Raw genomic sequence first — 15,399 nt, 5'->3', positions numbered from 1 at the left:
AACCAACTCTCCGGAACTCTCCTAAAGACTAGTGACCTAAGAACAGGTACCCAGGGAAAGGGCTCCAAAGGAAACCTCCAGTTCTCTCCCGGAGGTGGGAAGGGAATTCTGTGCCCCTGGAGCAGGGAGAGCCCCAAACCAGAATCAATTGTGTCTCCCAGCCTGATAGGTCCCGAATGTGCGGCGGAAGAGTAAACTGAGGCAGAAAAGCTATGAGTGCAGAATCCTCTGAGAGTCCAGCCCCAGTCCTGAGAATCTTTTTGCTAACCACCACCCTCTTCCCCAGGCTCCTGAGGGAGGCGGGGCTGGGTGTTGGCAGGTCCAGGATGTGAGATCCTGGATGAAAGAAAAGGTGTAGTGTTTGGGATTTGCCTTAGAGCGATACTGAATAAGTAATGCTCAGAGGGTCCAGCTTCATCGAACCTGGCACACCAGCTAAGGGGAGTGAATAGCAGGTAAGGGCGGCTGGGGGAAATGACCAGGAGCAGGGAAGGGATCACCAAGAACCCAAACTTGGGGGGGAAAGAGGGAGAGAGGGGCTGGAGAGGAGTTTCACCCTCCCTTCTACTGTCCCCAGTAAGAGGATGGAACTTGGTGACTCAGAACTGCTGGATATCTTGCTGGAACCTTCAGAAGACATAACCATAAAGGCCTTCCCAGAGCTGGTAGGACACTCCTCATTTGGAGAGCCAGAGCGAACTGGACTGCAAGATCCAGGGCTGGGAGGCTGGAAACCCAGTGGGAGCAGCAGCTGTGTGAGTGTGAAGGCTGGACAGGATGTGTGTGGAAAGGGGAGAAGAAAATGGGGGTGGGTGGTATCCCCAAGAGAAGAAAGATGAGTAAGGATTGATGGAGCTCCCAGCTCAAAAATGGCCTGAAAGGAGCTTCTAGGTCAGTGATGAATTGTTCTATTGCTTCCCACCTTCGTGAAAGAAAACAGTAGAAACTGTACCTTTTGGTGCCCTGGGAAGACTTTGGAAAGATTTCCTATTCCTACAGACATATACCTCCCCTTCACTGTCGCAGGGCCTTCAGGAGAGTGAGCCTGACGATTTCCTGAACCTACTCATTGACCCCAATGAAGTCTATCAGTCCAGAGTTTCTCCAGGAAGTGACAGTGGTATCTCAGAGGAAGCTGGACATCCAGACAGCCCTCCAGCGTCTATGGCTCTCAGTCCTCCTGCTCTCTATGAGGTTGTCTATGAGACTGGGGCCCTAGAAGGACTGCAGGGGGAAACTGACCAGACCAGCTCTGGACTCATCTCTATCCAGCTAGGTTAGTGCTCTGTATCCTTCCTGCTAGGCAAAGCCTAACCTTTAACCCTTTCAGTCCTGCACAATCCCAACTCCATCTCTCATCTCAGTGTCTTTGTACTGACCATCCTACATGCTTTGGAATTCCTTCCTTCCTCTCTTCTGCTTCACAGAATTCTTTTTTCTCAATGCTACTCAAGCAACACTGCTGATTAAGTAGCTTTTCCTCCATCTCCTCAATGGCTACTACTGTAACCCCTGCTTTATGCTTTCATATTTAGCTACATTGTATTTATTATATATATATGTATTCATGGATACAGTGGCTCCCCCGCCAGACAGAGAGATTTCATTCTTTCAGTTTGTAAACGTCACCTTCCACGGTCCCTGACACACAAAAGACATTGGATAAATAATTTATTGGTAGATGGGGGTTATAATAGAGATTTCTAGATCTCCAGTTTGGGTTCCCCCTGTAGCTAATCAACACTTTAGAGAGTGCTAGCTTTGCACTGTCCCCAGTCCCCATCTCTAATTCTATCAGCTCATTTGGTGAGCTTCTAATTTCCTCCAATGAATTTTTTTTAAATCAATACTGTGTCTAAGGCAGAAGAGGAGTAAGGATACAGGCAATGAAGGTTAAGTGACTCGCCCAGAATCACAAAGCTAGGAAGTATATGAAGTCAAATTTGAATCCAGGACTCTAGACCTGGCTCTCAATCCACCATCCTTTCACTCTTTCAAGTGAATTCTGATCTTTCCTTCACCTTCTGTTTGTCCATCTGTCCAGGTCAGTGGAGCCCCCCACTGCTTATACCTGATGCTTGCATCATCAGTGATCCCCCACCTGGCCCTCCTGCCCATCCAGAACCCAGAATAGGTACAGGAGTCTTGGTGCCTCCTGAGACACTGGTGAGTCCTATGGGTGCTTTCCTTCCCTCTCCCTATTTCAAATACTGCCAAAAAGAAGCAGCACAATAGGACAAAAACAGGTGCAGTGATGAGGTTGAGGAGATGCATCAAGGACCAACTTTGCTGTAAAAATAGCAACAGTGGAGATGACTGAACTGAGATGATAAAGGGGCTGGGATGAGATATAGGTTAGAAGTAAAATTTCTATACATTCAGTTCAGGATAAGGAAAACTTCTCATGCCTGTCAGAACCAGACAGACCTATACAGGGGACTAATCTAGCCTAATTGGGGTTGAGGAAGACAAGGAGAGCTTGTCATAATAGCTATTCTTCAAAGCACTCATCAGAGAAATAGTAGAAGTCAGGAGTCTACTGCCTTCCCAAGGAGAGGCAGACTTAGGAGAAGCACAAGAGCTTCCCAGGCAAAGGGGGCAATGTCTTACTGTTCCTCGGGGAGCCACTTCATGAGTGGCATATGGAATAGGACATGTAATGACATTTTTTAAATGAATAACACTTTATTTTTATAAGTTACAAAAGTGCTTAACATGAGTAATGTTTGAGTTCTACAATAGTACTATGAGATGGGCAGAGCAAATACATTTATCTCTCATTTTATAGATAAGAGTTTAAGGGACTTGCTCAGGGTTCTACAGAAAGTAAATAATGAACATGGTGCTGACTGTCTTGGGGGGAGTCCCCAGGAGCATACCACCCAACATTAAGAAGACATGGAGACTCCTTTATAAATGATCACTCTATTGCAAATATTAATAATATGGAAATAGGTCTTGATCAATGATACATATAAAACCCAGTGGAATTACTCCTTGGCTATGGGAGGAGGGTGGGAAGAGGAGAAGGGAAGAACATGAATCATGTAACCATGGAAAAATATTTTAATTAATTAATTAAATAAACAAAAAAAATTCTCAATCTAAAGGTATTATTTAAGGGCCTTGAACTTGCAATCAGGAGAGAACTGGGTTTGAATCTTGTTTTTGACTTATTCTTATCAGTAAATTGGGGGTATTTATTTTATTTGCTTCACAGCACTACACTGAAGAATGTACTTTTCTTAGTCTTTTTTAAAAATTCTAAACCCTTATCTTCCATCTTAGAATCAATATTGATTCTAGTGAGGGCTAGGCAATGAGGGTTAAGTGACTTGCCCAGGGTCACACAGCAAGGAAGTATCTGAGGCCAAATTTGAACCAAGGTTTCCTGACTCCAGGCCAAGATCTCAATCCACTGAGCCACCTAGCTGCCCTTTTTCTAATCTTAAAGCATTCTAGAAACCTCTAGTATTATAGAGGGCTGAACTTGGATTCAGGAAGGCCTGAATTCAAATTCTGCACCAGATGCTTGTTGGGTGACCTTGGGAAAGTCACTTTTTCTAACCTTCAGTTTCCTCATCTGTAAAATGTGAATAATAAAAGCACTTACCTCACTTGTGGTGAGGATCAAATGAGATAATGTATTTGAAATGCTTTCAAATCTTAAAGTGCCCTATAAATGTTGCTTGTTATTACTAATGATGGACAACATTCTTTTCTTGTTTTTGTAAAGATATTTTATTTTACCAATTAGATGTAGTAACAATTTTCTACTCAAGTGTTCCAGAGTTCTATGATCCAAATTGTCTCTCTCCTTCCCTTCCCTTTCCCTTTCCCTTCCCAAAGTTGATGAACAATCTGATTGTGGTTATACTTGTATTATCATGGAAAACATATTTCTATATTGTTCATTTTGTAAGAGAGGAAAAGATAATCACATAAAACCCGAAATAAACTAAAATGAAAAATCACATGCTTTGATCAGCATTCTCACTCCATCAGTTATTTCTCTGGAACTGGAGAACATTCTTTGTCCAAAGTCCCTCAGAATTGTTTCCAATTGCTGTATCACTGAGAGTAGCCAAGTCTATTATCGCAGATGATCATTCTACAATACTGCTGTTACTGTGTACAATGTTCTCCTGGTTCTGTTATGATAAACTACATTCTGAACTATAGCCCAAAATAGTTCATGGGGCAAAAGCAAATCATAAAATAAATGAGATGAAGGAAAAATACCAGAATGGACAGAAAAGTGCCATCAAGGGATTTCCTGGGAGAGAATTGAGGGATCTAAACTTCTCTTCTGCTCAGAACTTTACCTCCATAGTCTATAGCTCTTGGAGCAGCAGGCCCACACCCCTGAAGCCCTTGGGTGAAAAGATATTACCCTTCTCTGGAGTCTTTTCACCTGACACATGGTAATATGTTCTTGCTGGAGATCCCAGGTAGTAGGAGGGGCCTTTGCCCCAGGAATGGCTGTAGCTGGAAACTAGAACTATACAGCCTTCCTGGGCCCTTCCACCTTTACTTCCCACTGCCTTGAAGCTGTCACCATCCATAAGGCTGTCTAGCCCATTGCTGTAAAGTAAAATAAGGTAAATATCCTCATTTTGTAAGGCTCAGAAAAGTGAAGGGACTTGCCCTGAGTCATATAGCTAATAAGTCAAAACCAGGATTCAAACCCAGTTCTCTCCCAACTGCAAGTTTCAAAGCCCTTGAAAATGCCTCCAGACTTCTAAAGGAGGCACCATGTCTTCTCACTAGGAAAGAGAAACTCTTGGAGACTGTCTTAATCATGACTGTTTTCCAATCCCTCCCCCAGTATCTGGTGGAATTGATGGAAAGAAATGTCTTAGAAACTGTCCATAGGGAATTCCCAGGACTTGAAATGTTTTTGAGATTAACTGAATGTTTAAAAAGGAGCTTCAAATGTCTCTCTACTCCCCAAGTACTCAACTCTGAATTTTATTTCTGGTTTGGAGTTTCCAGCTGGAAAAGGGCAAGTAAAGAGGTCTGAATACTAATGGGAGGGGATTCTCTTTTCTGTTCCTTCCTCTCTTTTCTGTTGCACCCCAGCTGCACTGCCCAGCACTATTCCTGACAGATGAGGAGAAGCGACTATTGGGACAAGAGGGGGTGTCTTTGCCCTACCACCTACCCCTCACTAAGGTAACCCTTTCTTTGAATATCCTAATAGGGAATCCTCAGTATATTCCCTGAGGAACCAGGACCTCAGCTAACACAGTGGAGAAATGGTAAGGGTTCAACTTGTGTTAAGTCAACAGGCAATTATGTAGCAGACATTTTCCTAAGCACTGAGGAGCTAAGGACTCAATGCTAAGCCCTGTTCTTTTGGGTCCCCAGGCAGAGGAAAGAGTCCTTAAGAAGGTTCGGAGGAAAATCAGGAATAAACAGTCTGCTCAGGACAGCCGGAGACGCAAGAAAGAATACATAGATGGTCTGGAGACGAGGTATATTTCATCATACCCCAAAGTGAGCCCTTAGCTTCCTCCCCAAACTATAGCAAGGTCCAGAGGATCACATGGGCGACAGTCATTCTTTGTCTCCCAATCACCAGTCATCTCTCATTTGTCAGATGTGAAGTTCTCTTCTTAATTTCCATCTTCTTTGTCTCTTCTCTGTAGCATGTGATCCTGATGACCACTTTCTCTCTGGATTTCCATGCCTATTGTCCTTCCTCCTTCTCCTATCTGACTGCTCCTTAGTCCCCCTTGCTGGTTCATCCATATCATGCCCCCTAATTGTGAGTGTAAACCCAGATAATGTCCCACTAGCCCTTTTTTCTTTCATTTGGTGACCATCACTCATGGGTTTATTGACTCTATGTAGATGACTCCTTGATCTATAGATCTATACATCCAGTCCCAGTCTCTTCTGAGCTCTAGTTCTAAAACTGCCTACCAGACAGTATATATTAAAAAAATGTTTTAAAATCCATACCCTCTATCAATTTTAAGTATCACTTCTAAGGCAGAAGAGCAGTAAGGACTAGGCAATTAGGTTTAAGTAATTTGCCCAAAGTCACAGCTATGAAGTGTCTGAAGTCAAATTTAAACCCAGGTCTTCCTGACTCCAAGCCTGATGCTCTATCCACTGATACCAAAGTGCACTCAGACATTTTAAAATGGGTGTCTCACAAACATTTCAAACTCAACACATCCAAAATAGAACTTTCTCCCCACCCCATCCCCAACCAACCCCTCTTCTAAACTTTCCCAGTCACTACCATTCTTCCTTTCTCCCAGGTTTACCATCTTCCCATTATTCTTAGCTCCCCACTCTTCTCCCTCCCTCATATCTAATCAGTTGCCAGATCTTGTTTCTGTCTTTCCCATCCAACCTCTTCTCCCTACTCACAGTGCTATCACTTCATGCCAGACCCCTCATCACCTGGATGACTATAGCAGCCTACTAATTAGTGTCCCTGTCTCAAGTCTCTCCCCCCACTTCAAACTATTCTGCACATGGCTGCCAGTGACTGGTTCCAGTGGTTCTAGGATACAACTCCTCTGTTTGGCATGTAAAGCCTTTAGTAATCAGGGCTCATAAAGCCTATCTTTTCTGCCTCATTTTATATTACTGCCCTTTCTGCACTGTGCAGGACAAATTGGTCTTTTCTTACACACTGTACTTGACACAAAGTTGCCTTGAAAGAATAGTATGAATTTGAGAAAAGTAGGGAAGAAGTTCAGAGAAGAGGGTTTGAGAGAAAAGAAGTTATTTTAGATGTACCAAGTTTGAGATATCATGGGCCATTTAGCTTGAAAGGTCCAGGAGGCAACTGGTGTAGATATGGAGTGGAACTCAGCAGAAACTTGGGCAGTCTACTACAGCTAAAAAACACTCCATCCTTCTCCTCCTCCTCATCTAAGCTTCTTAGAATCCCTAGTTTCCTCCAAGTCTCAAATCAAGAACCACCTTCTAAGGTTCTTCCTGGTTCCCCCAGTGACTAATAACCTTCCCTCCAAAACTGCCTTGAATTGTATTTTGTATTATTATAGGATCTTTTTTCTCCCAATAGAAACTAAATTCCTGAAGGACAGAAACTGTTCAATTTTGTCTTTTTATCTCTAATGCCTAGCAAGTAGAAGGAATTTAAATGTTTTATTGATTATGTGGGTAAACAAATGTGTATTGACATGCTCAGCTGGTTTGGGGACCATCTCCAAGACTCTTTCTCCCTTACCCCAGGGTAGCTGCCTGTTCTGTGCAGAATCAGCAGCTACAGAAGAAGCTGCAGGAGTTGGAGAGACACAACATGTGAGTGAAATGGAGGTGGTGGAGGGGACCTGGATATACTGGTGTTTCCTGCTGAGGTTGGAGGCCAGAAACACATTGTTTTTTTCTTCTCCTCCTAGCTCTTTGGTGGCCCAACTTCAACAGCTGCAGGCACTCATTGCTCAGACCTCTAACAAAGCTGCCCAGACCAGCACTTGTATCCTGGTAATGTTCCTTCTCCTTCACCTATGCTATGCCTCCTTCACCTCCATCTAGATTTTTGTCATCCCCTCTCTTCCCTTGTTTCTTCATTTTGATACCAGAGATTTCTGCTTACCAATTTTCTCTTATCTCTTTTTTTGCTAGATCCTCATATTCTCCTTAACCCTCATCATCCTTCCCAGCTTCAGCCCCTTTCACAGGGAACAGCCAACTCTGTCTGACACTTATAAGCCTAGTGGAGGTGAGGAGGTGCTATGGGAACTACGTGTGTGGATGGTAAAAGGGTATCTTTGTTAAGCAAAGAGCAACACGCTAGGGCCTAGGAAAATTCTGATCCCAACCCTTTCTTTCATTCCTCACAGTGATCTCCAGAAACATCTTGACTCACAGGGATGTGCCAGACAGCTTGAGAACCCTGGTATCACAGTCTGGAGATAGGGGTGCCAATGGTTCCTCAGGGGGAATACCTGAGGAGAGTGGGAACCAGCCAGGCCACCACCAGGAAAGAGGCAGAGCTGTGCAGCATGCTGATGAGATGTAAATATGATTTGAAAAAAGGATAAAGGACCTAGGAGGCCACCACAAAAATCATTCAATTCCTTGAAGTGAGATAACCCTAACCTTCCCTCCCCCCATTAAACCCCCCTTCACACCCTATGGTCAGGTTGGAGTAGAAACAGAGGTCATACTCTTCCTCTATTCCCTAAAAGGGTCAGTAACTTATTCCCCCTTCAAATACACAAATAAGGTAAAGGGTTAGAACCCCTACAAGTGGAGCAACTTGTGGACTGGGAAGGTATACTGCTTTAAAATAAATGTGTACATTAAGTTTTAACTAGTTTCATGAATCTCTTAGTAATGTGTGTTCAGATGAACTCACATAATCTCCAACAATGGTAAAGGAAGAAAAAAAAAACCAAAGTTGAGGAGACTGGAGACATAGCTGCTTCCCCAATCTATTTTTTTTTTCTCATTCTGATCCACATACCTACACCCCCATCAAATAAATCATATTATAGTTATGGGGCTGTTTTTAACTTTATTCTTTGAAGATCAAGGAGACAAAAGTGAAGGGCAAAGGGGAAGAAGATGAAGTAATAGGGTTCTAGGGGCCAGGGTCACCCCATATGATCTTTTCCCCTCTCTGGCCAGCAGTTACCCTTCTCCACCAGGTTCCCTTGGAGTAAAAGGTTGAAATGCCAGGATAGTGGTGTGAGGAGTTTATATGGACTCAATTTGTTTTCGGACTTTTTCCAGGGCCTTTCGGTCCAGTGATCTCTGACGAAGGATCACAAGGCAGGCAAAGACCGCAGCCACTCCCACCACAGCCCCCTCAAACTTCCAAAACAGGTGTCGCTCCATCATTGCTGAGCGGCAGCTGAGATAGCAAAGAAACAGCCAGTAGTGAAGATGACAAAATTTGATTAAACGCCTAGCAGTTTAACCCCCCCTCCCAATAATCCCATCAAAGGAGAAAGATGGAGGAGAAAAAAAAAGGAAAAGGAGGAACAATCTGCCAAATCAGTTAAAATGGAGTATCTGGCCTTAGCAGTGCAAAATAAGAGAATACTGACCTTTTGAACTCATCTCTCTTGGATCCAGAACAACTGATTTTCTCCACAAAGCCAGTAGTACCACACTCAGGAGTGGTTTTCTGTGGAGGAGGTAGGTAGAGTGAATAATCAGGATAAGGCTGGGATAGACCAGTAAGGCTTTGGGACAGCTACTGTATCCTATGGCTCAGATACCCAGGAAGGGGAAGAAAAGGAAGAATGGCTCACCTACCAAAGAAAGGTGGGAAGGGAGATAAGAGTGTAAAGATAAATAGAGCAGTACACTGTGTGTGTAAATGGGGCAATCTAGTGTGTATGCTTATGTGTGTAAACCCAGCAGTACACTCACAGCCTGGAAGGTAGTACAAGGGGCACACTCCTTTGCCACCACAAAGTCCTCCACCACCCAGCAAGGCATGGACACCAAGGAGTTTACTGAAAGAGAAAAATGCCACACATCCATACCCAGATCATTCTACTGTTTGTGGGATGAAGGAGAACCCTACTATGAGATCATTGATGAAAAGGCAGGCCTGGTCCTGGTTCTGTTCCCTTCCACCCTCTAGTTCCCTTACCATGAAGATGGACCATTCTCCCCATCTTTCACCGGGGGCATCCCTCCCCATCCCTCAAGGCAGGGGACGTCCCTCCCCTGCCCCCCTCCTTTTTCTCTCATCCTGCCCAGGGAGGGCTAGCACAGACTCCCTCGGCAGCCTCCGGCCCGTTCACCTACTCGGCGGCTTTTCCTTGGCGGCAACCTCGGTCATGCTATGGAGAGAGTGGGAGTGGGGTCAGCTGGAAGATGCCACACACATCCACCCCCCACCCCCCGGGCCTCACCCGACCGAGCCGACCCAGGACTAACCTACCTGCCCCTACCCTAGGGGGCGCGCGCTGCGCACCTCTTCCCATTCCCAGCCCAGGCGGCCTTCGTGGTCCCCTCCCTCTCCCCCTCCTACTAACCCAAGCTCGAAGATGAAGGCGAAGAGCAGCCAGCCGGAGAAGACGAGGAGCGTCCGCGGGTGGCAGAACGGCGTCTCGGGCTCGTCGACCCAATACGGCATCTGAAGCTGCTCCCGATGCGTCGGGACCGAGGGCTGCATGGCGCCGCACCTGCCCAAACAAAGATTTCTGAGACCCGACTGACAGGCAGGTGGGACACGCGCACTTGCCCACACCAGCCCCTCTGTCACTAGGCAGACTCGCCCCCGCAACCCTCCCAGGAGTCCTCGCGAAGGGAGGAGAGGGTTAGGGTAGGGGGAATGTACTGTCGCGATAGCTAGCGCGATCGCAATCTGGGCATGCCTGCCTGGGAGATTCAGATGAATTGGCAAGTCTGTTTTAACCTCATCCTATCGTAGAACGCTCCGCCCGGTCTAGGAGGGCTTGGGAAGGAAAATCTCTCCGAGCTGACGCGACCCAGGAACGAGACAGGTTCTCATTCGGGATTCCGCTCCCAGCACCGCCATGTTGTGACGCAAGAGACGATGGAGGACGCCCCTTTTGTCTTCTTCCCAACCCCAGAGACTGAAAGGCTGGGTCCCGGCAATGGGCGGTGCCAGTGAAAAGGCGTGTCATCCCCTCCCCCTCTATCTAACTCTCTATACCGGACTATGCGCGTGGCATTTTGGTACTTGTAGTTTTCTGCTGATGGATCGATTCCCACCCCCTACATTCCCTTCTGGGAATTGCAGTTTTAAGATGGGTCGGTTTTCAAGTGTAGAGTCCTGGAGCATAGCAGCTCTTGGGATCTCAGGCTGGACTATGTGTTTTTGAGGTGTAGGGAAGAAGACAGGATTCTTTACTAGAATACCTTATCTATATGTTTAGACCCCAGTTCAGCCACTAGATGATTAGATGCCTAATCCAAAAAAATGCTTCTGGTTCTCTTACTGCAAGAGTTAACGCCATTCCTCATATCATTTATGACCCCAAACCAAAATCCTGGAATTATACAGATGAAGCTCATTAATGAGGACTTTTCTCAGAGGTTTTTTTTTTTTTGGCTCATTTCTCCAGCTTTAGACCTGAAGTCAGGGAGACCGGAGGTTACATCCTGCCTTACACTGTGTGACCCTGCCCTAGTCACTTAACCATTACCTGACTCTGTTTTCTCAAATGTAAAAGAGGATATTACTGGCACTTTCCTCCCAGGATTGGTGTGATGGTCAAATGAAATAAGATTTGTAAAACACTTAGCACAGTGCTTGGCACATAGTAGGCTAAATAAATTAATAACCCCTTCCATTCTCAACAAACATTTTCACTGGGAATATCAGAATTTGCCTTGTCTACATCCATTTGGAAAAAGGGTAACAGCTCTCAACCCCTTTATGCAAGACTTGGGCTAATAAAACAAAATATAACAATAAAAAATATAGTTGAAGGAATTGTACCAAACTTATAAAAAGTAAAACAGTTCTTCCCTCTTTTATAGGTTCCCATTTTCCCCAGGGATGAATATAGTCTAGATTTAGAAGATTAGATTGGGAAATTAAAAAAAAAAAAGACTAGATTAGGGTTGAATTCCCTCTATTTCAATCTCCCAAAGAAGAGACAAGTATTTGAAATTACTGCAGACCTGCATTGTCCACATAGTACAGAATCCAGCCTTGTTCCTCTATGTCCTTTGCTGTTTCTTCTTGGTCCAAAAACTCCATTCTACTACTCTCTGGGGCTGTGCAATTCTCTAGAAAACCCTCACAAATGTTCAATCTTCCTCCCTTAAAGAAGAGTCTAGCAGATAGCCACTCCTCACTGCCATTTTTTACCTCTATTCTGTTACTGCCTTTTTCTCTATGGACTTAATTCTAATTTATCTGTGGCTCTTTGTAGTCTCATTCTGTAGCTCTGCAGCCTCTCTTTAAATGAACAAGTGCAAGGGTGTAGCCCAGGTGTATAACAAACTATCCTTCTAGTGCTATTAAAAGAGGGAAAGACAAATACTCAGGGCAAGAATTCACCCTTTATCTGATATTTAACCTTGTTAAGGAGACACAGAGGAATTCAGTCATACTAGGTAGGTTCTTCCTGAGCCTACCATATCCATACAAAGTTCATATGCCCACATTTTATAAGAACCTAGATTCTCTGACTTCTGACTGGAAGGAAAACTGGTTTGTGGTTGCTGAAATCAACACTAAACTTCATTTATTTTTTCACTTCCAAAAAGCAGAAATAAATTCTTTTGCTCCTGACCCTCTTAGATGAAGGATGCCTATTGCCTAGATTATCACATGAAGTTGGGTAAATTGTTGGAACAAGTGGTATCTCAGTGTACAATGTAAGTGGAGAATTATATAGGGAGAAGAGAGAGGGCTAGATTTCATTTGGGAAATTGTGAAGTGTTTTTGAAGATCCCAAGTTTTTCCTTGAAGTAAAATCTCTCATTTTAAGGGGTATATCCTTCCAGAGATGCTTTGCAACACCCAATTTCTGAGTCAAAATTTTCTTAAATTGGATAAAATGTAAAGAGATCTTGTGAAAGGATAGACACCCACACCTACACCCACACATGAAATATATGCACACACACATATATACACATTTATATAACACACCTTTCCTGATAGACTAAAATGGTTTCTCCAACTTTCTTCCTACTGGAGCACTAGAGATCATGCCTAGGAAAAGCTAAGTCACTTGGCTCTCCATTCCCTGCAACTACATAACTTCATCTTCACCCAACCATTTCCTTCTAGGTACTGCTTGCTTATCATCCCTTTCCATCCCCACCCTCTCCATTACCTCCAGAGGAGGTGTCAGTTGGTTCTCCTGTTGTTCCATATACCATCTTTGTGACTTCTCAGAACCTAAATCCCTTCCCTGACCACCATTGCTCTCTGTGTGTTCTTTGCTGCCCTATTAGAATGTAAGCTTCTTGAAGGCAAGAATTGTTTTGCTTCTGTAATTTTATCCCCAACTGCTTAAGCAAAATGTTTGGCAGTAAGAACTTAATAAAATAAAATGTTTTTCATTCATTTGTTCCTTGAGCACAAAGAACTGTTACATTTTTGTTTAATACCTGGCACAGAGAATGGCATTTAGGTCGACAGATGCTTGTTGACTGAGTTATTGAAACTTTTAGAGTATCTGACCAGCTTGACCTTCCTAACCTATACTACTTTTTTAAAAAATTATGGTTTGTTATCAGTTTATAGAGTTTCTTGTAATTATTATGTTAAATATAGTTATTATAAGTTACTGTTTTCTTCTTGATTTTGCAAAAACAAAGAGGACCTTTACTCCCTCTCCTCAGATTGCCTTTATTTCTTGGGTTCTATCCTTGCCTTCTTGACTTTGGCCTCTGCTCTTCATCCAACTTCTTTTTCTTTGAGATATCAATCTGGCTGTTGGAGGCCAGTTGCTTGGTTGTCTTAGGTAGGGAAGTGTCCAGGGATATCTCATAAGAATCTTCATCTGTTTTCTTCTTCTTCCTCAACTGCTTCTTCACCTTCCTCATCCCCCTCCCTTTACTTCTTCCTAAATATAAGTAAAACCACAGCCACTCATGTGGACTGACCCTGAGTCCAGACTAAGAGTGAAAAATGTTAGGGGAAGTGAGCTCCATTCCTGAATATTGGTTGTGGGCAGGACTCAAGGCTTCAGGATGGCAATAGGAACTGGTTGTGTCTTCTTGTTATTGTCATCAGAAGTGGTTCCATCTCCACTACATTTAGCTCTTCTCTTGTCCTCTCCCCTAGGCAAACATGTTCAGAATCAGCTTATGGAAACCATTCCTATCTTCCAAGGGATCAGAAGTATAAGAGCATTTCTCCTGGCTCAGCTCACAACCCCAGAACAGGTCTGCAGACTTTACAGCTTTGCTGCTGACAGATTAGAGCATAATACGTGGTGAGGGAGTTTAAAAGGTACCCAAGACTCCATGCTCACTCTTGGGTCTGAAATGTCCCAATCTCCATTGATCTTGTTCACTTATTCCTCCTGTAGTATTCAAACTGTTTCCCAAAGCCCTTACCTGACAAGGAGTTTTTTGTATGGGAGGGCCAAAGCTTCCCCATGATGGAGCCATAACATTAGTAGTTCACATGAATGCTCTTCTTTGTTACCTAACTTCAACTGGGCCCTCACTGCTGCTGGGCAGTCCGACTCATGTCTCCCTTGTCAATTCACAATCCAACTCTAAACAGTGGTTCTTCTCAACTGTTCATCTTTCAAACCTTCCAGGCCTTCCCCTACATGGACTCTCTCAGCTAATAACTTTGCCTTATTCTTTCTTTTCTCATTTCCTATCACTCAGGTGCCTTCTGACACCATCTCCTTTTTACCTCTTTCTCATGTAATGAAGTTACCCCTTACCAAGGCCAACTCCTCTACTTGTTCAAGTGATCCCATTTCATCCCGTCTCATCTATCAGATTGTCCTCCTGTCATCCCAACTCTTTTACTTTTTTCAATCTCTCCCTCTCTACTGGCTTATTCTTGACAGCATCTCCCCTAACCTGAAAAAACCCTCACTTGATCCTTCCATTCTCAATAACTAGTCTTCTCTATCTCTTCTGCCTTTGTAGCTAAACACCAAAGAAAGTCTACAAAAGGTACCTTCACTCTATTCACTGTCTTCTTAACTCCTTAAAATCCAGCTTCTGACCTTATCCTTCCACTAAAACAGCTCTTTTCAAAGTTACTAATGATTTCTTGGTTGCCAAATCCACTGGCCTTTCCCCAAACTTCATTCTCCTTGACCTCTTAGCAGCCTTTGACACTGTTGATTGTTCTCTCCTTCATACTCTCTTCTCTCTAGGTTTGGGGACACCACTCCCCTGGTTTTTCTCCTACCTAACTGTTCTTTTTCATTCTCCTCCAGATCACACCCTGTAGCCATACGTGTCCCTCAGTTTTTTGTCCTGGACCTTCTTCCTTTCTCCCTCTATAATACTTTATGTGGTGATCCTAGCAGGTGCCAAGGATCTAATTACCATCTCTATGTTGAAGATTCTCAAATCTACCTTTCCTGCCGCAGTGTCTCTGCTGACCTCTGATCAAATTAAAGTTCAAAATTGGAAAGAGTTTCAGGAACAACTCTCCAGTTAATACCTGCCCAAGAATGCCCCTCGATAACTCATCTTTACCTGAAGCCTTCTAATAGTTAGAAAGTTAAATATTATTGTAACCATTTTGTAAATGAAGAAATTCAGAGAAGTTGAGACTTGTCCATGGTAACAAAGCTAGCAAATCTGAATCCAACTCTCTTTTGATGTCTCATGTTTTCCTACTCTGCCACTGATGTCTTCTCCATTCCTATTGCTTGGTGGCACAGTGGATAGAACTCTGTGCCTAAAGTTAAAGAACTGAGTTCAAATCCAGACTCCAACACATAGTAGCTGTGTGACTTTGGACAAGTCATTTAACTTCTATTT

The 15,399-nt window shown here is 43.8% G+C and overlaps 2 protein-coding genes across 3 annotated transcripts; one reads left to right on the top strand and one right to left on the bottom strand.

The window, feature by feature from the left end:
* The first annotated feature begins 584 nt into the window (after positions 1-584).
* Positions 585-8,359, top strand: CREB3L4 (cAMP responsive element binding protein 3 like 4). The gene is made up of 9 exons (XM_056814650.1): positions 585-815; positions 1,000-1,276; positions 2,045-2,166; positions 5,083-5,175; positions 5,371-5,477; positions 7,219-7,287; positions 7,386-7,470; positions 7,612-7,708; positions 7,830-8,359. The coding sequence occupies exons 1-9, from the start codon at positions 585-587 to the stop codon at positions 8,006-8,008; spliced, it is 1,260 nt and encodes a 419-aa protein (XP_056670628.1). The 3' UTR covers positions 8,009-8,359.
* Positions 8,360-8,486: 127 nt separating this feature from the next.
* Positions 8,487-10,578, bottom strand: JTB (jumping translocation breakpoint). 2 transcript variants are annotated; one of them, XM_007481952.3, is made up of 6 exons: positions 10,367-10,578; positions 9,984-10,133; positions 9,754-9,788; positions 9,370-9,455; positions 9,042-9,121; positions 8,487-8,845 (listed from the first exon to the last, which is right to left on the bottom strand). In XM_007481952.3, the coding sequence occupies exons 1-6, from the start codon at positions 10,369-10,371 to the stop codon at positions 8,689-8,691; spliced, it is 513 nt and encodes a 170-aa protein (XP_007482014.1). In that variant the 5' UTR covers positions 10,372-10,578; the 3' UTR covers positions 8,487-8,688. The 2 variants fall into 2 exon arrangements, with proteins under 2 accessions (XP_007482014.1, XP_007482016.1); XM_007481954.3 differs by having other exon boundaries at positions 10,330-10,522.
* Positions 10,579-15,399: the final 4,821 nt, after the last annotated feature.

Source organism: Monodelphis domestica, chromosome 2 (assembly GCF_027887165.1).
Source record: "Monodelphis domestica isolate mMonDom1 chromosome 2, mMonDom1.pri, whole genome shotgun sequence".
Lineage (NCBI taxonomy): Eukaryota > Metazoa > Chordata > Mammalia > Didelphimorphia > Didelphidae > Monodelphis > Monodelphis domestica.
This window is presented reverse-complemented; position numbering and strand designations above follow the sequence as displayed.

Bases quoted from the DNA above. Each gene is read 5' to 3' on its own strand.
- JTB (XM_007481952.3), bottom strand. The intron at 9,789-9,983 runs GTTAGTAGGAGG...CTCTCTCCATAG, and splicing joins GCCTTCATCTTCGAGCTTGG to CATGACCGAGGTTGCCGCCA. The intron at 8,846-9,041 runs GTCAGTATTCTC...TTGCTATCTCAG, and splicing joins AAGAGAGATGAGTTCAAAAG to CTGCCGCTCAGCAATGATGG.
- CREB3L4 (XM_056814650.1), top strand. From the start codon at position 585: ATGGAACTTGGTGACTCAGAACTGCTGGATATCTTGCTGGAACCTTCA. The intron at 5,176-5,370 runs GTAACCCTTTCT...TTGGGTCCCCAG, and splicing joins ACCACCTACCCCTCACTAAG to GCAGAGGAAAGAGTCCTTAA. The intron at 7,288-7,385 runs GTGAGTGAAATG...TTCTCCTCCTAG, and splicing joins GAGTTGGAGAGACACAACAT to CTCTTTGGTGGCCCAACTTC.